We start from the raw sequence: 25,653 nt of genomic DNA, 5'->3' as shown, positions 1-25,653 counted from the left end.
CAAATTGCAATGTCGGGGGTTGGGAGCTGGGTCCAGCCCCACGGGACAGGAGCCACCACTGGAAAATGAGTGAGGGATGGGATGTTCTCCAGCCAAGGCCTCCCCTCGCCACCAGGCTGGGATTAGGGTCATGGTGCCAGGACAGATGGAGCTGCTGAGGGTAGGTGGTGCCCCCTCAGTGGGGCGAGGAGGAGGCAAAGGACACTGGTCTATGATTTTGGCCCTCCCCGCAATGGGTGGGTTGCAAAAAAGACCAAATGGAATTGGTGGGTGGGCTCAGTAAAATGTCTGGGAAGCACTGCTCTAGCCCCGCATTGAGTCCCAGCCTGGAACAGAACTGGGGGCTCCCCAGGCCTTAGCCACAAGGCCCTCCCTCCCCACTGCCAGCTGATCAGCCAGGGAGGGGTGGGGCTGGAAGGAGAGTTCATGAGGTAATCACACGCACAATCCCTCCTGATCTATATGGTTTCAGGGCAAGCCAAAGGACCTACCGATCTGAGGAGGTGGGTCTCCCTCTTGGTTTGGGGACTGGGGGGCCGGGTTCAGGTACCCTACCTAGACAGGCAATGGGAAAGATACAGGACACACGGTAAGAAAAGCAAAAGGCCATTAGGAAGCAGATGAAAAGCTCGATGGATTTCCTATTGTCTTCTGGCTGCTCGCTGCAGATCCCACAGCATTTTCCCCCTTGGCGTAGGGGTGTCAGCCCCAGCATCCAGGCCAGACTCCAGCCTGCAGCTGCCCTCACTCCCGCCTCCTGGAAGCTGTGGAGTAGCGCTGGGGACAGTGTTGTGCGCCATCGAGATACTATGTCAGGCCCAAATACAGCGTGGGCACTAGGGCACCAGACCCATCCACGCTACTGTGCCCCTTCTGGGGACAGCTGGCAGACTGAGGCTCAGCGATCAAGACCAAGGTTCAATCAGAGATCTGGGGGTGTCAGTCTGAGAGGGGCGGGGGAAGGGCACCTCTGAGCCTCATCAGGGACAGAGGCTTTGCTGAGCATAAGCTGCACTGCAATGGGGAAATGGGGACCACCCCACACGCCATCCTTGCACCTTCTTACCATTCACCAGGCCAGGCCCTGGCTCGGAGGCCTCACTCTGCACGTTGGATCTAGGCCGAGGGACGGGGTGAGAGCTTGGTGGTGACGGGGCTGCTGCGTCTGCGCCCCTCCTCGGGGCGGGGATGGGACGGGTGTCCTTGAGCCGTCCGTCCAGTGGGCTGGCTTTGTCCTGGCTGGGCACTGGCGGTTTGCTGGGGAGAGGAGGCCTGGGTGGAGTTTGGGAGCAGGGCTCAGAGCTGGGCGTTTCATTCTCTGCACAGACAGGGGACACTGCCATCTCCACTCCAGCGGGTGCGCGACCCTTCTCTGCTGCACCTGCCTCCTTCTCTCCTGGTGGGTGGCTCTCTGATGCAATCGCCAGGGATGTCTGCACACCGTCCTCTTTCCCCTCCTCCTCCTCTGAGGGGGGGACATCCTCACCCACAGTGGCTGCCCCAGCCTCAGTCCTCTTGCCTGGGTGCTCCAAGTCAGGGCTGGGCCTGCACTCCGTCCTCCCACTCAGGCCCAGCTTGCCCCGGTGCTGGGTGCACACAAAAGTGCCCGACTCCGGCCCAGGCTTGTAGGCTCCAGGGAGTAGTGTGCTGGAACATTCCTTACACCTGCCAGCGAGACACACAAACCGTCCTGAGAAGGTGGGGAAAGGGCCTTCTACAGGAGGGGAGATTTAAAAGGCTGAGGGAGGAAGGATGGCCATATGGTTAGTGCACTAGACTGGGACTCGGGAGCCTGGGGTTCTGTTCCCAACTCTGCCATAGACTCCTTGGGCAAGTCACTCAATCTCTCTTTGCCTCTGTCCGTTGTCTATAAAATGGGAATAATAATCGGGCCTTTCTTTCACCCTTTGCCATATCTAGTTAGACTATAAGCTCTTCAGGGCAGGGCCTGTCTCATTACGTGTTTGAACAGGGTCCTCTCGGCACTACTGTAATACAAATCAGTAACAAGGAAGTTATACCAGCCTGAGCAGGGCTGTCCTTACTATGTACAGTGAGAGCCACACAGAGAAGCCCACTCAAGCACTCACTCCCACAAGAGCCGAGCTGGTGGATTCCTGTTTGTTTCAATGCAGCTGGTGGCTGTAAGATTAATTAGGTGCCAGGGCACTCAGGACTCTTGTAGTGGCATCTGGTTTATCACTGTTTATGCTGAAATCTAGAGAAATAAGCCCAAATTGAGGTGGGGTTTGCAATGAAATGGGGCTAATTTAGCTACAACGAGTCAGGAAAAAGATCTTGGAGTCATCGTGGATAGTTCTCTGAAGATGTCCACGCAGTGTGCAGAGGTGGTCAAAAAAGCAAACAGGATGTTAGGAATCATTAAAAAGGGGATAGAGAATAAGACTGAGAATATATTATTGCCCTTATATAAATCCATGGTACGCCCACATCTCGAATACTGCATACAGATGTGGTCTCCTCACCTCAAAAAAGATATTCTAGCACTAGAAAAGGTTCAGAAAAGGGCAACTAAAATGATTAGGGGTTTGGAGAGGGTCCCATACGAGGAAAGATTAAAGAGGCTAGGACTCTTCAGCTTGGAAAAGAGGAGACTAAGGGGGGATATGATAGAGGTATATAAAATCATGAGTGATGTGGAGAAAGTGGATAAGGAAAAGTTATTTACTTATTCCCATAATACAAGAACTAGGGGTCACCAAATGAAATTAATAGGCAGCAGGTTTAAAACAAATAAAAGGAAGTTCTTCTTCACGCAGCGCACAGTCAACTTGTGGAACTCCTTACCTGAGGAGGTTGTGAAGGCTAGGACTATAACAATGTTTAAAAGGGGACTGGATAAATTCATGGTGGTTAAGTTCATAAATGGCTATTAGCCAGGATGGGTAAAGAATGGTGTCCCTAGCCTCTGTTCGTCAGAGGATGGAGATGGATGGCAGGAGAGAGATCACTTGATCATTGCCTGTTAGGTTCACTTCCCCTGGGGCACCTGGCATTGGCCACTGTCGTTAGACAGATACTGGGCTAGATGGACCTTTGGTCTGACCCGGTATGGCCGTTCTTATGTTCTTATAAAAGGCAGCAAGTTTGAACATGGAGAAAAGAGGCTATTTTTACCTCAATTAACCCATGGAACTCACTGCTGCAGGATATTACTGAGGCGAATCACTCAAAACAGTCAATAAAGAATGAGAAGTTGCTAAAGGGAACATTTGGAGATACAACATGTAGGGTAAAGTTACTAAGGTCTCAATCCTCAGTCTTCAGGGTATAAAACAGCAACAGGTAGAAATCCGCTTCCTACCATTGTACAGTATTGCACAGGGACATGTATTAGAGTTTGTTTTGCCTTCCTCTAAAAGCTCCTGTCATTAGTCACGGTTGCAGACAGACTCCTGGACTGCCTCATTGGTCTGTTCCAACACCTCAGTGTCTGTGTTCTGACACACTCAAACAGACAGACAACATTAATCTGGTGGTGACACTTAGCTGTGGCTACAGGTCAACTCAGGCAGGGAGGGGTTAATTTGGGGCTGGGGCTGGTTTACCTGAAGCACAGCTGGTGGTACAGTTTTTGCCTGCAGTGTTGAGGAGTGGGGTGGGGGTTGCTCTGGGCCTGGGGATGTCTTACCTGAAGCGCTGGCGGTGGTACAGTGTGCCTGGGGGGTTGCTCTGGGCCTGGGGTGGCTTACCTGAAGCGCTGGCAGTGGTACAGTTTGCCTGTGTTGAGGGGCAGGGATGAAGGGTTGCTCTGGCTCTGGGAGTGGTTTACCTGAAGCACTGGCAGTGGTACAGTTTGCCTGTAGCTTTGAGGGGCAGGGATGAAGGGTTGCTCTGGCTCTGGGGGTGGTTTACCTGAAGCACTGGCAGTGGTAATAAAGGTAATAATTGGAGATATACCAATCTCTAGAACTGGAAGGGACCTTGAAAGGTCATCGAGTCCAGCCCCCTGCCTTCACTAACAGGACCAATTTTTGCCCCAGATCCCTAAGTGGCCCCCTCAAGGATTGAACTCACAACCCTGGGTTTAGCAGGCCAATGCTCAAACCACTGAGCTATCCCTCCCCTTTGGTACAGTTTGCCTGTGTTGAAGGGCAGGGATGAAGGGTTGCTTTGGCTCTGGGGGTGGTTTACCTGAAGCACTGGCGGTGGTACAGTTTGCCGTCGGCCAGGTAGCGCTGAACCAGGTGGACGTGCTGGTGGCAGGCTGCGCAGGTGCTGCTGAGCGTGTTGCGCTGGGATCGCTCTGCCAGGCCTTCGACATCATCCTGAGGCAGAACACAAGGAGAATACAGACTGGAGGGGCAGCAATCAAGATAGAGTGTATTTCAAATGGAAGCTCTTTGGGGCAGGGACTGTCTTTTACTGAGCATCTGTACCGCACTCTGCACAATGGGGTCCTGATCTTGACTGGGGCCACGGGCGCGACTGCAGTACAAGAAGAGAGATCTGCTCAGCAGCTGAGATTCGGGTGTAACCCCACTCAGAAGAACAGGACAATATAAAGAAATAGCAATGATCTCACCCCCCGACATTCAGGTTGCAGCCCACCCCCTGCCAGTCCCGGAGAAAGGGCTGTCCCAATCCCCTAGCCCAATCCTCAGGAAGGCTCCCTGAGCCCTGTCCCAGCACAGAACGGACATCCTCATCTCCCTTCCTAACTGTTGCCCGATCCAAGAGGGGAAGAGTTGAAAGGGACATTTCTAACCCCTACTGAATTCAGGGGCTGCAGTCACAGCCCTGGTCCATCCCAGGGAAGAGACATCCTTGCCTGCTGTTGAATCCTGAGGCAGAGGGTTGGGAAGGGAAGGGGAATCCCCTGCCCACACCCATCCCAGTGAGTGTGTCCTTACTCCATCATCCCCAAAGGGGAGGGCCTTGGGGTTACCCAGGAACCTTTGGCTTCTCAGAGAGCCCTCTTGCATTGCACACTGCACGTTCTTCCCCCTCTTCACCGAATGAAGCAGGTGGTGAGCAGCATTTAATACCCAAGACCTCTAGAGAGAGAGAATTCCTCAAGCTGGACCCTTCTCCCAGTGGAACCCACCACAAAGCAAAGCACACTACAAAACACACACACACATACACTCTCATGTCCCAGAGAATGCAACACATTGTCTGTTTGGATTCCTCTCACTGTGCCAGATGCTCACTCAGAGGCTCCAGTGATGAGCACAGTGCACCGAAAGTTAAAAGATGGGGTTAACTTTGCTACAATAGATGAGGTACCTGTGGTGCCGTGGTGCTCTCCGCTGCAGGCACAGGCTTCTTGGGAGCTGGCAGAGGGGGTGATGAGGCAGCAGCCGGGTGCCTCATGGGCGGAGGGACTCTGGCTGGAGAGAGAGAGAGAGAGAGAGACAGAGCAAAACAGGAATCAGCCACTGACAGAAGAGGATGATTCATGCAAAGCATATGGCGTAGGAAAATCATCTGGCCTTGTGACCCAGGATGGGACCTGACCACTTTTACACCTCAGTACCTATTCCAGGAAGGACGGAGAGGCATAGGGTAATGGGTTAGCCACAAGACTGACAATCAAGAAACCCTGCATTCTAATCCCAGCTCTGACAACGACTCCCTTCTGTGACCCTGGTCAAATCACTCACTTCCTCTGTACCTCAGTTTCCCCATCTGTAAAATGGAGATAACACCACTTAACTACCTCACAGGGTGTCGTGATGATCAGCTAGATAATGCTTAAAGCATGCAAAGCACTGGGTAAGTGCTAAGTATTATTACAGCCCCCGGCGATCACGCTCCTGAGTGCAGACCGCAGGATATGACAAAACCCCTACCATGGCCAGGGCTGACACCTGGAGGGAGGGGAGCACCTGTAGTCTGTTAACACTTGGACAGAGCCCTCAGATCAGACACAGGGTCTGTCTTGAGAAGGGCTGGTGTGCTTATTAGACAGGAGGAGGTTTACTATAAGCTATAATGGGCTGCACCTGGGGGGTTAGATCAGGGGAGTAGAGCGGGGAAGGATGAGTGGGAAGCCCAGCTCCCTACAGGAAAGATGCTCTGTTGGGCAGCTGGCACTAAGCTTCTCATCACTCCCATTCCCCACACCCTTTGTCCACTGTTCAAGTGGGACCAGTAAGAGCCAGGTACCATCCAGGGCATCCTAAAGTACAACAGCACCTGCGACGCCTATCCCCAAAGGAAGATGGAAACAAGGGAAGATCTGGGTGCTCTCTCCCCACTAACTTCCTGGCCATGAGACCCACTTGCCCTCCCAGGTGTTGCTGGGCTATGAGAATGGTGATTAACTCAAGAATACTTTCTGCTAACTCAAGGAGGCCAAATCACACACACATACACCCCAGTCACTTCCTGAAGCAGTACCTTCCACAGGGAGAAAAGGAAGCACTGGGTTGGAAAGAGGAAGCTTTGATGAGCTCACTACCCAAGTAGAGAGGGACAGATGATGACACTGCCACAGTGAGAGATTGCAAAAGTATGGTTGAGTTCCCTTACATAAAAAAGAGGGGGTCAGGGCGGAAGCTGGAAGGATAGGCCGTAGCTCTCACCTTGGTTGGGGTTGGTGAAATGGTTGTAATACTGAGACACGTAGGTCATGATGCTGAGGCAATCGGGGACCCTCATGGAGACCATGTCGTTGGGATCCAGCAGGGCGGGAATCCCCAGCTCCCGCTCTGCCAACTCAAAGGCCTAGAGAGGGAGGACAGGAGTTAAAACTGAAGCCCACTGGAAAACCAGGCTGGATAAAAATCAATGATTTTAAAAAAAAATCCAATTTTTTTTATTTAAATCGTATTTTTTTGATAAAATGCTTTTTGAGGAAAAAACCTATCTAAAGATACATTATAGCTCAAAGATATCTCATCATGGAATAGGGATTATAAATTCTAATTCTATAATATGAGACAATATATTCATGTAATCTTTAAAAAAAGGTTTGTAAATGAGTTCCAATAGTTCATGGATTAGGGACCCAATCTCATGGGGTTCCACAGGCTTCTGTATAGATTATTTAGGTTAATCTTTCTTTCTACCCAATGGGACTCAGTGCTCAGTTTAGAACAGTGGTTCTAACCTTTACTGCAGCTTGCACCCCTTTGGTTCTCAAAATATGTTCTCGCACCCCTTAAACCTAGATATATTTTTGTTTGTATATTACAGTAATAATTTAAAATGTATAATATTAATAAGTACATAGGTTTTATGAAACAAAATAGTTGTACTTACGTACCTGTGTTTAATTTGTGTTTTCAATAATTTACCTTCTAAAAAAATCTGGCATGTCTCGCACCCCCAGAAAGGGCATCTCACACCCCAAGAGGTGCGTGCGCCTCAGGTTAAGAACCACTGGTCTAGAAGATACCATCAGAGATGTGTAGTTTTGCAGTTCTCAGACTGTGGATTTGTGTCTCCAGAGATACCATGCTTGTTAACAGCAAATAAATAAATAATATATAGAGGTGAGAAATAACAGACCTCAACTCTATTGTCCCTCTGCAAATTTGTGTACACAGAGTCAATCCCTTACCTCTCTCTAAAAGTGCAAAGTTTCAAAAAGTTCAATGAATAGAAGATTGTTGGGGGCGGAATAGATCTGGACAAGGAGAATAAGTCTGGAGATAAATATGAGAAGGGAGGGACGCTTGTTTTGTTAAAATATTATGTTTGCTGTTGAAGAAAAAAAATCCAGAGTACTTAATGTTGTTGTTGTTTTAGTTAAATAAAACAATTTAAATGTCTGTCTGGTGATGTTCACCTCCTAACACAGCATGGCAAGAAAATCCTCCAAATATTAACAATTAACCTGTTGAATCGGAGAGAGTTCACCTCCCAATGACTTCATAAATATCTGCTTCAATTACCTTTGGTAAATGAAATAACCAAACAATCATTCATTTTCTGATATAGCTGTAAAACTAATCTGAAAAGTTTTCAAAATAAATCATTGTTTAAAAATGTATAGTGTGTACCTTCTAAAAATGAAGCCTACATCTGAGTTGTGAAGAATATGTATTAAGGTTATAACAACCAACAAGAATGCGCTTTTATGTAGAAATCCATGATTAAATCGAGTCTTCCTGACTAGTGATTTAAGATTTAAATCAAATCCACCCTGTGGAGAACAGAGGCCCAATGGACACACTTGTATGTCAGAGGAACAAAAAGCAGGGATGGTTAGTGATGGAGGTGCTCTTGTTCTCAGTGACCCTCCAGCCATCACCCTTCCCCTCTCCTCTCACCTCTGCTATACCACCCAGTGCGCTTGTTCTTCCATGTTCCCTACTCTTACCGGGAAGTCTCCTTAGAGTTATGACCTGAGGGGGGAGAAAGCAAGGAGTTCAATCTCCAGGGACCATCCCACCAATAACATGGCCCAGTAGTACTATGAGGGATGGTGGCTTTAGCCAGGTGGGCACTTGCCCCATTAGGAACCGTGCCGAGATCCCGGTCTCATCTCCAGAGAAGAAGAATGATCTTGTGGATAAGGCACTGGATGGGGGCTGAGGGTTCAATTCACGGCCCCATCTGAGACTGCCTGTATGACCTGTGGCAAGCCCCGTAATCTCTGTGTGCCTGGGTTCCCTCTCTGCGAAACGGGGACAATAATACTGCCCTGCCTCACAGCAGTGTTATGGGGATATATCCATTAATATGCATAGGGTGTTCAGATACTACTGGGATGGGGGTGCCTACATGGACAGATAAATTCATGGTCAAACAGGACATCTGCTAGCCAGGAATAATGAGGCACAGTGCACAGGACATGGTTAGGCTCTGTGGCGCCACCAAAGCTTGCCCAGTAGAGGGACGTGTTGCCCTCACTGCAGCTAAATGTCTGCGCTTGCTGTTGCTTTTCTGGCAGGGCAGCCCAGGTGTCTGTAGCTAACCTACTGCACCTTTGGCCTGAGATAGGATTGCTGAGGCCTGCTACTTTGCCACTCAAGTGTCTCAACCAGGGTTGGCAAAACAAACCCTGAGATAACATAAAGGGGCTCACAAATACTCTACAGGCAGAGCCAGACAGCAGAAGGGCTAAGGGTTTAAATGGCCCTTAAATGTGGAAGACAGAGCAGGGCTAGGATTCCATTGTGGGAGCATAGTGTATGGGAAGCCCTGAGACTGAATGAACTCCAAATGTTGTAGCTCAGTTCCCTTTGGGTGGGAGTGTGTGATTATTTTGGGGAACCCCTGGGATCCCCAGCTGCTCCATTGACTTGTTTTCTTTTGAAGCCAAGCCTTCCACGAGCCCTGGAGATGCCTTACCTTCCATAGTTCCTTGTCTTTCCAGCTCTCTCTCACATCAGATATTTTCAGACAACCTCACCATTCCATTTTCACTGGATTCCTGTTTACACTCACTTGGTAGCCACAAGGGGATCCAAGCACATTCCACCACTAACCTCTCAGGCCAAAAGGGAACAAATAAGCATATTTCTCCAACCCCAGTGAGCACCAAAGAGCGGGACTTGCTGGAGGTGATGGGGCTGGGCAGAAGGGTGGTGAGGGAACACTGCTTCACTGAAGCACTATCGTCCCCAGGACACCATATTCAGTACTGTTCCACAGAGGGCACCCCTGGGATCATGGCTTCTCCCAGAGCAGTAGCTCTACCTAGCACCACACCACTTCTGAGACCATCACTTCACCAGAAACTGTGCTGGCCTCAGGAATGTCCCTTCCCTAGGATCATACTGCCCTTTGGGCCACCGATCCCCAGGAACTGCTCCTTCCTCCAGTGTGATACTTCACTAGGAGCCACTCCAGTTGTGATCTGTTTGTATCTAGCACCTTTGCTGAGCATCTCATCAAACAAAACTTGAAAACATCTACCAGCCATTTACTTGTCAAGACATGAAAATCCATCCTGGTGAGAAACCCAGCTCTCCTGCCACCAGCTGCTGGGAAGGGTGAGGGTGCTGTCCCTAGACCATGTTCCAGGGCTCCATCTTTTATGTCAGCCTCTGGCTAGTGTCTGATAAATGTGAAGCTCCCGCTCAGCCACACCTTTAGCTGCTGAGAGACAGGAGCTTTCTCTCTCTTCGTTCTGCTCCAGAGCCTCCTGGCTGCTGTGAAGGAGGAGGGTCTCCACTAATTTAAGCCAACCAATGCCTCCTGGCTGTTGCAAGGAAGACAGAGAAGATGAGATCACTGATCTACTCCACTCCCAGCTTCTGGTTTTTGGGCCTTCCTCCCCTGTCAGTAACTTCAGTGTCTGCCTCTACTGCAGATGATAGCTTTTCCAAGGAGCGCCATGAAGTTAACATGAATCTAGACAGCTGCACTGCTGCCTATGAGGTTGGGAACAGCAGCTGTGAAACTAAACAGACTCTTGTTAGCTTCAGTCTTCAGCTGTTTGGCAAAGTTCAGAACACTTTAATGGAAGCTTAGAATGTGTGGAAGAAGACACTTCAGGTCCCCTCACTTACCCAGGTAAGCTTCTGCCTTATCCAGAGTGAATAGATTTTTCTAGCCTTGTACAGGTGACTACCACCACATCCCCCAGCCCTCGAGTGCACTTTATGCCAACATTGCGTACTCGATCATGTTATTTCCCATGTCCATGACTCTCTCTTTCCCTCAGTGCAAGGCTTCACGGGGACTCACCAGGTGGTTGTTCTCGTAGACATTGTCCTTGGAGAGTGAATCAAAATCTCTGGAACAAGAAAGCACAGAGGGGTGATATGAGAAAGGGGAGGAACGGCTCCACAAGACACCACAAATAGGTTCACAGGACAACCAACATTACAAGGGCATTTCAACAACAAAAAGCCAAACTCCCAGACAAACAAAACCTTTGTTAAAGTAGATTTACGATTGAAAACAGGGCAAGAGACCGTAAGAGAATTTTGCAAAATACACAAAGGGCTGAAAGCCAGGAAATTCAGACTCTATCATCTGTATTCCAATAGCACCTAAAGGTTCCAGCCAGTATCGAAGCCCCACTGTGACAGAGTAGAAGATTTAAGATTACGTATCAAAAACACCCCAAACATGGAGAAATACAGAAAAAGTGCCTCAGACTACTCCAACTCTACCCTCATCTCCCCTACACCCCGGTCTGAGGCAGATGATCAATCAAATACAGTATTGCAGCTAGATGAAACGTTAAACACTGGATGCCTTGCAGATTCAGACAAGAATCTAGGCATCTGGGAACACTTTAAACCCCAGCATACTCTGGCATTTCACATGCAGCTGCAGACAACTTAAATCATAGCCAGTGGAGCATATATGTAGCCTATCTGCAAGGGTTTAAAATATCCTGTGCCACGGGAGGCCCAACCAGTGTGGAGAATAAAGGGTTAAAACGGTTGTAAGATTTCCTGTTCCCTGTGTGAAGAAAATATAGGATAGGAGTTGGATCTGTCTGTAGTGTACATATGAAGTGTAATGACAGCATCACTTGGTGCTTGTTACAGCACCGTCCAGCTGATGATCTCAGCATTCTATACTAAACAATGAACTCAGCATCACAGCATACCTGTGAGGTAGATAAGTATCATCTCCATTTTACAGATGAGGACACAAGCCCAGAAATTAAAGGTCAGAATGGGCCACTCTTACTTACATTTAGTACTTTAACCCAGGAGGAGTCTTACTGGTTGTGGCTACACTAAAAACAAAATGTCCTCATTTTTACTGTCCCAGTTTAGCTTCGCAGCAAAGCTTAGTGTAAAGACGGGCAATAAGACTACTCCCAGCATGAGGAAGGATGGAAAAAAGTCCCTCAGTGACTTTCCCAAGGTTGCACAGGAAATCTGTGAGACACTGAAATAAATCCCAGTCACAGTCTCTGACACAGCAAGAATATACTTCCTCTGTTCAGAGGCAAAACACTGGTGTTGCTGTTCTCACCAAAGACCAGTGGAGTTTGAGGCTAGACCCTGGCCAAGTAGGTGGCACATACAGATGTGTCCACACCCACAGACATGTATGCTGAGCACTGTACCATGTAATGGGAGCATGTGGGAATACAAAGGCTGAGTTAAGGTTATTTGATGTATCTTAACTCTTCGTTTCCATATTTGGCATTTTTTCCTTATCATCCATAACCTTAACTTTGGATTTACTGGCTCACAGCTGTCTGTGTGTTGTTTTTTTTAAAGACAAGGGTCTGTACAAGTGTTTTCCCTGTACATATTTATGATCATAACTCAAAGGGCTTTTTTGGCCTAAGAATTCTGTTTGTTCTGTTTTTCTTAAAAACAAGAAGCTCGGCAACACGAGAGAAGTGATATGAGATCAGAGTGACGGCTGACTGGAGTATGTTAACCTTGTATCTCCCTTTTCAAAAATAATAACTGTCATTTGAATTTCCTAGCTTTCCTTGTGTACATGATTGGCCTGGAAACTGAGCATTGGTTTTGGTGGCGTTTGTAGCAACCATAGCACTGGCCAATGAGGAGCATCCAAAGTCAGACCAAATATAAAATAATCCCTAATCTCTTCTGCCAACCCAAAACCACTTTATTCAGACAGGCCCATTCTGCTTGGGTGGGTGGGGTGTGCATGTGGAAAGAAGATGATGATGAGTGTTACCAAGTGATTGGGAGTGCGAAGATACAGGTTGCTTTGCTACTAAGGTAGGGTAGAAGGGTCTTAACTTTGACTGTAGAGAATAAATTCCACAAACACTATGCTCCACCTGGTCTCCACCCTCAGATCTACATGGTGAGAAACATAGCACAGAAATGGTGGGTAGGTTTCAGCCCATCCCCCTCTTCCTGTCCATCACACTCCTTTCACAGCTCCATCCGGCCCTGAGGAGCCCAAGTTCTACTCCGTGGGGCACACAACAGCACTCAGGGAGGGGGTAACTAACACGCATTGGGGTGGAGCCTTCTAGTACATTTGGGTGCTGCAGGTCAGTAAGCCTCCAGGAAAATACACCCCTTTAGCTTTATTTGGCGACTCCTGGACTGAAATACCTGAATTTAGAATTTCACAACCATCCGGCACCTCGCTAAATACATATCACTACTTTGGCATCAGCCTAAGGCAGTCCCATAATATCTGATTCATAGGAATACTGTCCTGATGAAGCATCTGTATTACCATTCCTCATAATTAAATCAGTTTCCTGGAAGACATCCCAGTAGAATGATTGCCCTGATTCAGCAAGTCCCAACAAAGCAGAACACACTTGGAGTCAGAATTTCCATGGATATAGCATCTTTCATCCCAAAGTACTTTGCCAATTACACAGATGCAGCAGCAGTAGTGGCCTCTGTGGTTTAGGACAGCAGCCAACAAGCCCACAAAATACTGAGAGGCAGGGGGGCATTTTGTACAGCAAACACTAGAGCAAACACATATTTTTTCAAAATACGTTGTGGGCTCTTTAACGGCTACACATAGCAGGGAGGACTTCAGCTTTTAAGATCCTGTCCGAAAAATCCACACAGCATAGTGCATTGAAATCTACCTCTCTCAGAGAGGAATAGTGGAGCTGACCCTGCTGGGATTTGAACCGATGAAACGAAACAGACTAAATATTTCAGATCTGATGTTGCTATGGTGTGTCCCTCCTTCTCCTCTCATTTTCGGTGTACATCTGCTTCTCTCTCTCTACCGAAAATGCCGAGGCCAGACACTGTCTTATTCTTTCGGTGTCTATATCCTGAAATCTCCCTCCACAGGCTCTGTGCAAGGCAGCAGTGCAAGGACATGGGAAGAGATGTTCATTCTCCCACGTACATAGCTGCTTCTTGCTTCACTAAGCTGCAAGGGAAGCCCACTAAATTCTTACATTGTGCTTTAGATTTTCAAAGCACTGTCCAAGCATTAGCTAATTAATCCTCTCAGCCTCCTGTGAAGTAGGCCTGGATATATTATTCCAGTCTTACAGATGGGGGAAAAAAGAAGTTAAGCGTCTTGCCCAAGGTCACACACTCAGTCTGTGGCAAGGCCACAAACTGAACCCAAATCTCCAGAATCTCAGTCCAGGTCTCAGCCAGGAGACTGACCTTTGTTGCCCATTTTACAGATAGGGAAAACAGGCACAGAGAAACTGAGTCACTTGCTCAAGGTCACAAAACCAGTGGGGGTCAAAAGCAGAATCAGAACCCACATCTCCAGACTCCCAAGCCTGTGCCTAACCCCATAGACCACAGTACCCCAGCAGCAAAGTGCTTAGGCTCATATTTTTAACACCCCTGTGTTTGAGTGCCCAACTTGAGCTACCTTGGGCCAGATCCTAAAGGTGCTGAGCACTTGCAGCTCTCATTGCTTTTTTTAGACTCTCGTTGCTTCCAAAAGTCTTGTTCCATTTGCCTGAAGCTTTCCAGGAGAGTGTATCTACACCCAGCAATAAGATCCCACCTGTGGAATTTCAAATTAATTAGACTAGTTTGAGTGGACTTAGGAGAGCAAGAATGGAAACTAGCTTTACTTTCAACAACAGCAAGAGACAGGCTATGGTCTCTGCATCATTTTATGAAAAGGCATCATCACACCCCTCTTCTCAAACAGCTTCCCCTTCACATCCAAGAACTTATCAAGACAAGGACATCTCACTTGGGGGCACAGCAGCTGTTCTGGGCTGAACACTCAAACACCCCATACGGCAAGAGCATCCAGAGAATAGACAGGCTAGATGCTTTACACATAACTGATAGATAAAGAGGAGAGGCACAAACTGAGATGCTCTAGAACCAGGAGAAACCCTAAGGAGCAGAGCGCTGGGTTAGCATTATTACACAGAAGTGAGTTCCATGACTGAGTGCCATCCAGCTCAGCACAGCTGCTGCAGGAAAAGGCGGTTACTCACCGTAGTAACTGGTGTTCTTCGAGATGTGTTGCTCCTATCCATTCCATTTAGGTGTGCGCGCCGCACGTGCATGGTTCTTCGGAACATTTTTACCCTAGCAACTCCGGTGGGCCGGCTGGGCGCCCCCTGCAGTGGCGCTGCTATGGCGCTAGATATATACCCCAGCCGGCCCGCCCGCTCCTCAGTTCCTTCTTGCCGGCTATTCCGACAGTGGGGAAGGAGGGCGGGTCTGGAATGGATAGGAGCAACACATCTCGAAGAACACCAGTTACTACGGTGAGTAACCGCCTTTTCTTCTTCGAGTGATTGCTCCTATGCATTCCATTTAGGTGATTCCCAAGCCTTACCTAGGCGGTGGGGTCGGAATGAGACGTGGCGGAGTGTAATACCGCGGAGCCGAAGGCTGCGTCGTCCCGAGACTGCTGCACCAACGCGTAGTGGGAAGCGAAGGTGTGGACTGAAGACCAGGTAGCCGCTCTGCAGATGTCCTGGATGGGAACATGGGCCAGGAAGGCGGCCGACGAGGCGTGCGCCCTCGTCGAGTGTGCGGTGAGGCGGCACGGGGGGACGCGAGCAAGCTCGTAGCACGCTCAGATGCAGGACGTCACCCAGGATGAAATCCGTTGTGAGGAAACCGGCTCGCCTTTCATGCGCTCAGCAATCGCCACAAAGAGCTGGGAGGAACGCCGGAAGGGCTTTGTCCGGTCGATGTAGAAGGCGAGGGCCCTGCGGACGTCCAGAGTGTGGAGCTGCTGTTCACGAGGTGAGGCGTGCGGCTTCGGAAAGAAAACCGGGAGGAAGATCTCCTGATTGAGATGGAAGGCCGACACCACCTTGGGGAGGAAGGCCGGATGTGGTTGAAGCTGCACTTTGTCCCCGTGAAAGACGGTATATGGGGGACCTGCCGTCAGGGCGCAGAGCTCCGAGACTCGTCTGGCGGATGTGATCGCCACGAGGAAGGCCGTCTTCCAGGTAAGATGGAGCAGAGAGCACGTGGCCAGGGGCTCGAAGGGCGGGCCCATCATCTGGGCGAGAACCAGGTTCAGGTCCCAAGTCGGAGCAGGCGGACGCACCTGAGGGTAGAGACGGTCTAACCCTTTAAGGAAGCGGGCTACCATTGGGTTGGAGAAGACGGAGCGACCTCCTATAGCGGGCCGGAAGGCTGACAGAGCCGCCAGGTGTACCTTCAGGGACGAGATCGCGAGACCTTGACCTTTCAGGTACCAGAGGTAATCGAGGACGGTCTGGATGGGGGCCGAGAATGGGTTAAGACTTCGCTGGTCGCACCATAGCGCAAAGCGTTTCCACTTCGCGAGGTAGGTAGAGCGCGTCGAAGGCTTCCTGCTTTCCAGCAGGACTTGCTGCACCGCCGCCGAACATCCTCTCTCTGCGTCGGTCAACCACTCAGGAACCAGGCTGTAAGATGCAGCGACTGCAGGTTCGGGTGACAAAGCCTGCCGAGGTCCTGAGTGATGAGGTCCGGCCATAGCGGAAGGGGGATGGGTTCCCGAACCGACAGCTCGAGCAGCAGGGTATACCAATGCTGTCTCGGCCAGGCCGGAGCAACGAGTATTACGCGGGCCCTGTCTCTCCGAAGCTTGAGTAATACTCGGTGGACGAGCGGAAAGCGGAGCAGCGTGAGGAGGGACTCCGTCCACGGCAGGAGAAACGCATCCGAGAGGGAGCCTGGAGCTTGACCCTGGAAGGAGCAAAACCTGTGGCACTTCCTGTTGGCCCGGGAGGCGAAGAGGTCTATCTGGGGAAACCCCCACCTCTGGAAGATTGTGTAAGCCACATCTGGGCGAAGGGACCACTCGTGGGAGGCGAAGGACCTGCTCAGATGGTCGGCCAACGTGTTCTGCACTCCCGGTAGAAAAAACGCTTCGAGGCGAATCGAGTGGGTTACGCAAAGATCCCAGAGGAGCATCGCCTCCTTGCAAAGCGGGGAGGAACGAGCTCCGCCCTGCTTGTTGACATAGAACATGGCTGTGGTGTTGTCCGTGTACACCGCTACACAGCGGTCCTGAAGGTGGGTCCGAAAGGCGAGACACGCCAGACGGATCGCTCTCAGCTCCCGGACGTTGATATGGAGGGAGAGCTCCTGGGCTGACCAAAGACCTTGGGTGTGCAGGTCTCCTATGTGAGCCCCCCATCCCAGCGCCGACGCGTCTGTGGTCAGGGTGATCGACGGGCGAGGAGGGCGGAACGGAACCCCTGCGCAGACTGTCTCCGGATCCAGCCACCAGGTGAGCGACTGGAGAGCGGGACTCGGCACCACCACCACCATAGGAAAGAAGGAACTGAGGAGCGGTCGGGCCGGCTGGGGTATATATCTAGCGCCATAGCGGCGCCACTCCAGGGGGCGCTCAGCCGGCCCACCGGAGTTGCTAGGGTAAAAATGTTCCGAAGAACCATGCACGCGCGGCGCGCACACCTAAATGGAATGCATAGGAGCAATCACTCGAAGAAGAATATGCCGTTCACACCCTGATGGAGCTGGAACATGATAGCCTGTAAATGCATGTGTAGCCAGAACTCCAGGGTCTCTTGGGTTCACACCATTGCAATCGGCATGAGCAGAAGCAGCACAGTTGTTTGAAAGCGGCTGGAATGGCTCATCACATTGGAAGCCCATTAACTGTAGTACAAGGCTATTCACAGTTACCAGCCAGATACTATTACCAAGAGGACTGAAGGTGTTTTATAAATACAATTTAGAAGAACAGGGGGAATGCTTTTGCTCCGCTGTCTCTGAGAGATTTATTACTCCATATCCTTGAGTTTCCAAATCAGGACATGCTGAAGCGACTGAAATCAGATGATACGGCACACCCTTCGGCCACTCCTTGAAAAATCCTTCCTTAACATGCTATGTCCTTGTAAGGCCCTAGGTCTGTCTTTACAATAAAGTTCACTCCACTTAACGGAGATGCTCTTAGTTAAGCTATATGCCAGGGAACAGATTTGAGCCCACTGATACTAAGAGCAAGCTTAAGAGGGTGGTAATTCCACTTAATGAGGAAGCCTTCAGATAACTGAGGGGTGCTTACTGTAGGGTTTTGGGTATCTCACTGTCACGCTGGCCCTGCTGGTTTGCTTTTCAGCCCCTTAATAGTCGAGATAAATGCAAAAATAAAAACGGTATGAATTGCTCCTCATCCCTGTTTTCGTTTGCCTCTTCCATACCAGTGACCCATGCTGAGCATTGTGCAGGTGACTCCTGAAATAGGCAGGCAACAGACTTGGTCTCTAGCCCACCAGTTCAGATAGCACCTTCTCGTAGCGGATGGAACCCCCCTTCAGGGAGGCTAGCCCCAGCTCCGCCCCTTCCACCCGCACCTCCCCCTCCCCTGCAGCCAGAGGCCCGAGACCCCCCCCTACACCTGGAGGAGCCCTGAGTGCCCCCCACAGCCAGAGAAGCCCCGGGCCAGCCAGAGACCCAGTCACCCCACCCCACCCCCAATGGCCAGAGTCCAGGGAGATTACTGATGAACCTGGGGAGCTGGATAGCATGTACTGCCTCCTCAGCCATCCCAGAACCTGCATAGGGCATAATAAATCAAAAAATTCCCCCCAAAACCCCACAACCGGGGTCCGGCAGCCACCGCAGCACCAGTGGCCTATTATATCCGCCGTCCATGCACCTTCTCCTAACTACATGGGCCCATTCTGTAATAGGACGTGTGCTGCAGCTCCTTAGTCACATTAATATTAAAACTATGTCTCCTGTTAATTGGGTAGCAATTTTTATTGGGATAGAAGGCCATCCAGAGGGCACCTAAACAAAAGAGGAGTCTATTGTGCTAAGCAACCTCAACTGGGGTGGTGAGAAAAATGCCTTGGTTGTGGAAGGAACATGCACTGCTGTATGTCAGATTTAAGAGCCTAGCCTATGGGTGAGAAGAAATGTGTGTACTAGGGACAAGGGGAGAGCATCAGATCACTAGTCGCAGCAAAGACTGGAACAGACAGATGGTGGATTTCTGAGCTGGCCACAGCATGCAGCTTGGAGGAGGAGTGGGAATCATCTCCACTGCCTATCTGGCTATATGATTTCTCCAGGAGGACAGCATCACCCTCAGCAACACCATTCCCAAACTCACCTGTTTCTGTCCCTCTCATTAATCTGTCAGTCCATCCCCTTCTACCCAAGAGCCTCCTGCAAAAGGAGTGCAGACTGAGAAACTAAAATCCAAGCCATTAGCATGGTGGGAAGCCATAGTGGCTATTTTCCACGGTCATCACCACCCATTTCTGGTGTTCAGCGCAGCATTATACTAGTTACGCCTGCACCTGGCACTCCCCTAACCCAAGATCAGAAAGTCCCCCACTGAAGCAGCATGCCCTCCTCGCTGGCACTTAATCAGGCCAGGAAGAAACTGAATCAGCACACAAACCTCCTCCACTGAAAAATATGCATACATATGGAATCACAGGAGACTAGGAAGGACACCTGTTAAGTAACATTTGTCCATCCCACATTCCTGGCCAATGCAGGATCATTTCCTACAGCATATTCTCGGTGCTTTGTCCATACATGCTGCATTTATAAACAGTTGTTGGAAAGGAAGAATCTTATTGACTGAGGCAGTGCTGGGAATATTCAAAATAAATGCAAAAATGCCTTAGCCAACAGAATAGAGCATATCGGGCACAAGCTGCGGTAATACTGTATAGGCTCATTTTGGGGGGAACAGGGTATATATAGGATGGTATTAGGAACATCACTTCCCATTAACTTCCTATTGTCCTCATCAGACTATCCTGTAGGATTTGATAGTGACAGTTCCAGAGATAGGGGTTAGGGCTCCTTCCACAAGCCTCACTTTTATTTTTATTTATTTTTTTCAAATAACAGAGTGATTTGTCCTGTGATTAGCACAGGGGACGGGGAATCAGGAATTCTGTGTTCAATTCCCAACTCTGACTGGATAATGTGAACAAGTCATATAACCTCTCTGTGCCTCAGTTTCTCCCTCTGTAGAACATGGGCAATAATTAATCGATACTCGAAGCTTAATTCATAGGGTTGATAAAGTGTTTTCAAGATCCACGGATTAAAGACCTTAGACACATGTAATCTATTATTAATTATTATTATTATTACTACATTCCAAGGGCTGCAGCTATTGAGATGCAATAAATGTGAAAGAACTTGCACTTGCAGTCCAGGAAATGTTTTAAAGGTGTTCCCACACAGGGACACCCGGGAGCCAGTCTCCAAACATCCCAGCCCACTCCTCCTGCTGCCCCTCTGGCCCAGCTCCCCCAACTCTTCTTAAATCCCAGAACTAAAAGACGCCCTTTGTAAACCCCAGAGGCAGGAAGGGTCCCAGAGCTCCCTGCACTAAATCCCTACACATCTGGGCGTCAGGGACACCCAGGTAGGAGGATGGTTGCCCAGTGCCTCTGCCCCAGGGAGTGGGGGGCCCTGGGCCCCCTTTCCTCTAGCCCAGGGCGTTTCCCAGTGGCCCTACCCCTGTGTCCCAGCCCCCCAGGTTTCCCGGGTGCGATCTTCCCCGCCCCGTGTAGGGGCCGGGGCGGCGCTCAGGCGAGCCCGGCGCTGCGGGGCCTGGTGCCGCTCCGGGCCCGGTACTCACAGCAGGTCGGGCCGGTGCCGGTGCAGGATGGCGCAGAAGGCCAGGCCGTCGCGGAAGGAGCTGCTGAGGTCGCGGATCTCCACGCCGGCGTAGCCCTCGCACTGGCGGCGGCACCAGGCCTGCAGGGCGCCCCGGGGCCCCGACATCGGGGCGGCTCCGGAGGTCAGGGCGCCGCCGCCGGGGGGAGCCTCATGGGGAGCGGGCAGGGCTCCGCGGGCCGGGCCTGGGCGGCTCCCGGGAGCGGCCTGCGGGCTCCTGTCCCTGCGCTCGGCCCCGGCGGGCAGGGGCTCCGCCTGCTGGGCGGGGATCACAGGGCTCCGGTGCCGCGGCTCCGCTGCGCTCCGTGCCCCGCCGCGGCTCGCGGCTCCCTCCTACCCCCTGCGGGCGCCGGCTGCGCCTCCCTCCCCGCGCCGGGCTCTGCTCAGACCTGTCCCGAGCCGCGGCGGGGAGGGTCCCAGCCTGGCACGGGCCAGGGGCCATGGGGCAGGGCCTGGGCGCTCGGCGGACCCCGGAGCAAGGGGGAGTGTCCCGCTGGCCCAGGGCATGTCCGCGGTCTGAGCACGCCAGGGGGCTCGCAGCCTGCCTGCCCCGGGCCAAGGGGTCCCCCGAGTGCCTGCTATTAGCCACGGGGGGCTGCCAGCAATCCTGGCACGGAGAACAATAATAGAGCCAGAAAGGTGGGTGAGACAATAGCTTTTCTTGGCACAACTTCTGTTGGGGGGGAGACCTGCTTTGGAGCTGCACGAGCTCTTAGGGCTGGGAAAAGCACTCCCCTGTCTCCCAGCCTGCAGCCGCTCAGCTACCTGCAACATGTTTAAGTATAGTAGTTAGCACTTGTATTTGAAGGGACCATTCAAGGTAGAGTGGCCCTTTAACATCTCTGCAGTCTTAGGACAGAAAGGGGGAGGAGGGGCTAGTGGGTTACAGATTGTTGTAATAAACCATAAATCCAGTGTCTCTGTTCAGTCCATCATTTTTAGTGTCTAGCAGAGTAATGAATGTAAGCTCCCAGGCTTGTCTTTTGAGTGTTGTGCAGGTTTCCTTTGAGGATGAGGACAAAACTGAGAATAATATTTTATTTACCCTCTGTATACAGCCCCATAGGTATACATGGTACTTACCAGCTAATAAAAGTCACAGGCCCAACCCAGGGAGTTTACAGTTAGTTAAAACTGTGTACCTGGGTATCTGATAGCACATTTGTGTGTTCTTATGGAGGGACCCTGGAAACCAAATCAGAAACTGGTTAGATGAGTGAGACTGGAGCGGGGTGTGACTCAGACTGGGTGCGGTAGGGCATGTGCTTTGTTGGTGCTGCTCTGTGCAGATCCCTCCCTTCGCCTGTACTAACCCAGTGGAGAAAAATGGGCTGCAACCATTACTCAGTAGCCTGGCAGGGATGGCCTAATTTGAGCTCCTTCCCCAGGGCAGCTGGAGAGAACAGCCGGATTTTGTGTAACAGGCGCTCTGGCTAAACAATAGGAATATTGTGGTGCATTTGGCGCCAAAGGAGGGAGAGGAGAGTGGGTAGCTTGGAAATCCACACTGTATTATGTACCCCCCTTGCACATCTCACAGGGCCTGAAAGGTTCTGCTGCCATAAGCAAACCAGTAACTCTCCTGAACTCCCACACTTTTACTGGGCTCAGGCTGCATCCAGCCAGCCAGTTGTTAAACGTTTTGCTGCCCTAGACAGCTACCAACCCTGCCTCCTCCATGCTTCGGGCCTGTTCTTCCAACTCTCTAGGCATTTGCTACCTAAGAATGGAATGTCCTGATTGAGCATGTTTTTGGTCTTAACCTAGTATTAATAAAGCATACCACGGCAAGCCACAATTCCTTTAACAATCTGTTGGAGCTTGCTCTGTGTGCTGCCTCCAATGCTTTCCAGTGTGCTAGAAATATTTCATTGCCCATACTCCACAGACGGGGTGAACAAAAAAACAGGGGCGGAATTTAATCATAGATTGCTTTTCTGTAGCGCTTCTCACCCATAGATTTGAAAGCACTTCACAAAGGAGGATGAGTATTGTTATCTCATTTTACAGATGGGGAAATTGAGACTCAGGGAGGTGATGTGACTTACCCAAGGTCACACTGCAGGTCAATGGCGGAGCAGGGAATGCAACTCAGATCTCCTGAGTCCCAACAGGGTATCTTGGATACTCATTGATGGATACTGGAAAATCCTACAACAGAATAGGTGTAATCTTCCTACTTATGCACGCTATATAGGATACCCCCTACCTTTGGGGAAAATTTAAGTTACGGATTCTGCATTGAAATTTCAGAACCTGTTTGCAAAATGTACTGAGTCATGGACTGAGGTAGATGAAATTTTAGGGGCAACCGGGGCTCTCAGAAGCATTTTGTTCAGTGGTGTTTTTTGCTGAGACATGTCTCCAGATAGTGCATGGGGATTCCACCAAAGGAATGCCATGCAGGCCTCAAGCTCAAATTAATGCAAACAGAGCCCATGCTGAAACTATAAACACAGCTCCTGACTTTCAAAACATCAGTGTGAAGAGACAGACAGAAGACACTAGTTCCCCTGTGGGGGTTGGGAGAGTTTATTCTGTCTCTTGGCTGTCTTCCATTCAATAAAAGCAGCAAAGAATCCTGTGGCACCTTATAGACTAACAGACGTTTTGGAGCATGAGCTTTCGTGGGTGAATACCCACTTCGTCGGATGCTCCAAAACGTCTGTTAGTCTATAAGGTGCCACAGGATTCTTTGCTGCTTTTACAGATCCAGACTAACACAGCTATCCCTCTGATACTTGATTCCATTCAATACTGTCTGACCCCTCTGTATAGCTACACACCAGTCTCAAGAATGAGGAGCCATGAGCTTTTTGCTATTTATCCAATCCACAGCACTTTATAGGAATCCGAGATGGGAATGAACATAAGAATGGCCATACTGAGTCAGACCAATGGTCCATCTAGCCCAGTATCCTGTCTTTTGACAATAGCCAATGCCAGATGCTTCAGAGGGAATGAATAGAACAGGCAATCATCAAATGGTCCATCCCTTGTGGCCCATTCCCAGCTTCTGGCAAACAGAGGCTAGGGACACTCAGTGTGGGGTTGCATATTGGATCACATCATCTCTGTCACCCCCGCCCAGCCCAGGATTAACTGCACTATACTCTCCAGAGTTTTGTCCCGTCTTGTTTTAAATTGCTGAAGTGGTGGAGCTTCCAGCTTTTCTGGCGATACTATTCCAGAGTCTAATAGACCGCACTGTTAGTAAATGCTTCCTGATGTTCTGTCCTGGCTCTTGTACAGCCCTCATCACTGTGGTATCGGAACATCTTCCAGTAGTGCATTAAGCAGCGTGACTAACATCTCTCCCTGTGGTTCTTCCTGTCTCTCGTCCGCACCCTGAGAGGAAATGGTGTGGGGATATTTTAAATGTGTACGTACACCGTATTATATATTTAGATTGATAAATGCGAGATCAAAGAAGGGGGCTCTGCACTTGGAGCGGAAGGTGGTGACGTTTGTGATAATTCTTAGTTCCTGTGGAAGTCTGGTCCGAATCTTGAATTAGCAGCAGAGAGAGCTCTGCACAAACTGCACCCTTGCTGCAGGCAGTTTTGTTATTGCTAAGGAGCGGAGCAATTGACTGCAGTCTTTGTCTCTGAGCTATGGTAGCCTGGACTTTTTTTTTTTTTTTTTGCAAATAGTACATTAGCCAAAAAATGCATGGATTTCATACAAATTTGCTGAATTGTTTCAGCCAAAAAATTTTTTTGTGGACTAAGGTGCCATTTCACACAACAGCTGGAGTAGATGGTGCTACTGCCTCCTTTAAAATCTGGGTCTGTGGGTAGGACACTCAGCTGGATTGTGGAAGGCCCAGGAGCATTTCCTCCCTCTGCCTGATGTGGAGACAGGATTTAAACTTCGCTCTCCCACACTGCAGGAGTGTGCTATGGGTTATTCTGATGTGGGCCTCTCTCAATCTCTACTGTTGAAGCTCTTCCACTGGGTATAAATAATAGAGCAAGATTTGAAGTTGGGCTTCCTATCTCCCAGAGGTGAGTGCCCAAACCACCAGGCCACAGAGGCAGTCGCTCTGGCCTACTCTGTAATGAGTTATACAAAGTGGAACAGCTTCAACAGGTAAGAAGGAAACCCAGTGGCTAGGGAGACCCAAGTGTCAAATCCATTCTCCATATCAGACAGAGGGGAAAATTGAACCCAAGTTTCCTACAACCCAGCTGAATGCCCTCACCCCTAAACGCTCTAAAGCTTGTCAAGGAGGTGGTGGCTGCATTACCTCCTCTTGGGTTTTGGATCTAGCCTTTTGAAAGCACCCCGCCCAAGATGTTCCAGATCAAACATTTCATTCAACCCAAAATGGCCTTTTTCAAGTCAAGAGCATTTTTCAAATTCAGTTAGACCCAAACCAGAATTTTTTCAGAACTGCCACCAAACTGAAAAATCATGTATTCACCCAACTGTAATTGAATGCTTTGAAGATAACTGGACACTGTCTTCCATGGGTAGCCAGTGGAGGAAGCAGAGGACAGCTGTGATGTGCTCACAGTAGCCCCATGTTGCTGAGATGAGTTGTCACGTTCTGTGCTAACATTCATTCCCTACATCTACCCTAGCTCCGTTTCATCCCATTAGACCATGCTAAAACTCCCCTTTCCTCTTCAGGGTTTACACCTTTTAAGTACTTTTATAGCTGCCAGGACCCAACTTGAGGAACACAGGGAAAATTGCTGAGCAGGTATCTTGAAATGACATGGCATAGGGGAAGGGGAGGAGTCACCTTTTGCATCACGAATAGTTTTTGTAAGACCGGGCTGACTATTCAACACCACTGTATTGTCTACATATTGTCTAGGCTGTGTATGCCCCATGGTAGTCCGTGGTGAATGTGACACTCAGTCAGAACTGGAAGTTTCTTCAGCTGGATTGTCTTCTTTGCCAGGCTCTATGCTTGAAGTAGGACCAGCTCTTACCGCCACAAGTCATCAATGGCAGCAACCTGTGCTGATGGCCCATTGATCAGAACCACTTTGGCCAGGACTGCCAGAGGGGGCTTTCCCAGTCAGACTCTGCCCCCTCAGATGAGGTTGGGAGTAGGGATTATAACAGAACCATCTCCCCTGCCTTGGGAACAGCATTAGTGACATTCCTACAGTTTGACTGCTGCTGAATGCCCTGCATTCCTCCAGTTTCAGCCAGTGCCAGGCACCACATCTAGCTGAGCCCATCTTTCCACCCTATGCAAAGACTGCAGTGCCTTTGGCTTCTTTCC

The 25,653-nt window shown here is 50.0% G+C and overlaps 1 protein-coding gene across 2 annotated transcripts in view; it reads right to left on the bottom strand.

Annotated features, from left to right (window-relative positions):
• MICALL1 (MICAL like 1) overlaps nucleotides 1-20,910 on the bottom strand; it is a 30,806-nt gene extending 9,896 nt beyond the window's left edge. Inside the window, exons 1-8 of one of the 2 annotated variants that reach the window (XM_039487612.1) lie at nucleotides 20,374-20,910; nucleotides 10,609-10,657; nucleotides 8,244-8,318; nucleotides 6,552-6,693; nucleotides 5,251-5,354; nucleotides 4,156-4,289; nucleotides 1,067-1,665; nucleotides 492-555 (exon numbers count right to left, since the gene is read on the bottom strand). In XM_039487612.1, the coding sequence (XP_039343546.1) occupies nucleotides 492-555; nucleotides 1,067-1,665; nucleotides 4,156-4,289; nucleotides 5,251-5,354; nucleotides 6,552-6,693; nucleotides 8,244-8,318; nucleotides 10,609-10,657; nucleotides 20,374-20,519 (1,313 nt within the window). In that variant the 5' untranslated portion in view covers nucleotides 20,520-20,910. The remainder of the gene's footprint in view (nucleotides 1-491; nucleotides 556-1,066; nucleotides 1,666-4,155; nucleotides 4,290-5,250; nucleotides 5,355-6,551; nucleotides 6,694-8,243; nucleotides 8,319-10,608; nucleotides 10,658-20,373) is intronic. The other variant, XM_039487620.1, reaches the window with a different exon arrangement.
• Nucleotides 20,911-25,653: the final 4,743 nt, after the last annotated feature.

Source organism: Mauremys reevesii, linkage group 1 (assembly GCF_016161935.1).
Source record: "Mauremys reevesii isolate NIE-2019 linkage group 1, ASM1616193v1, whole genome shotgun sequence".
NCBI lineage: Eukaryota > Metazoa > Chordata > Testudines > Geoemydidae > Mauremys > Mauremys reevesii.
The sequence above is the reverse complement of the archived record's forward strand: the minus strand, read 5'-3'. Positions and strand labels throughout refer to the sequence as shown.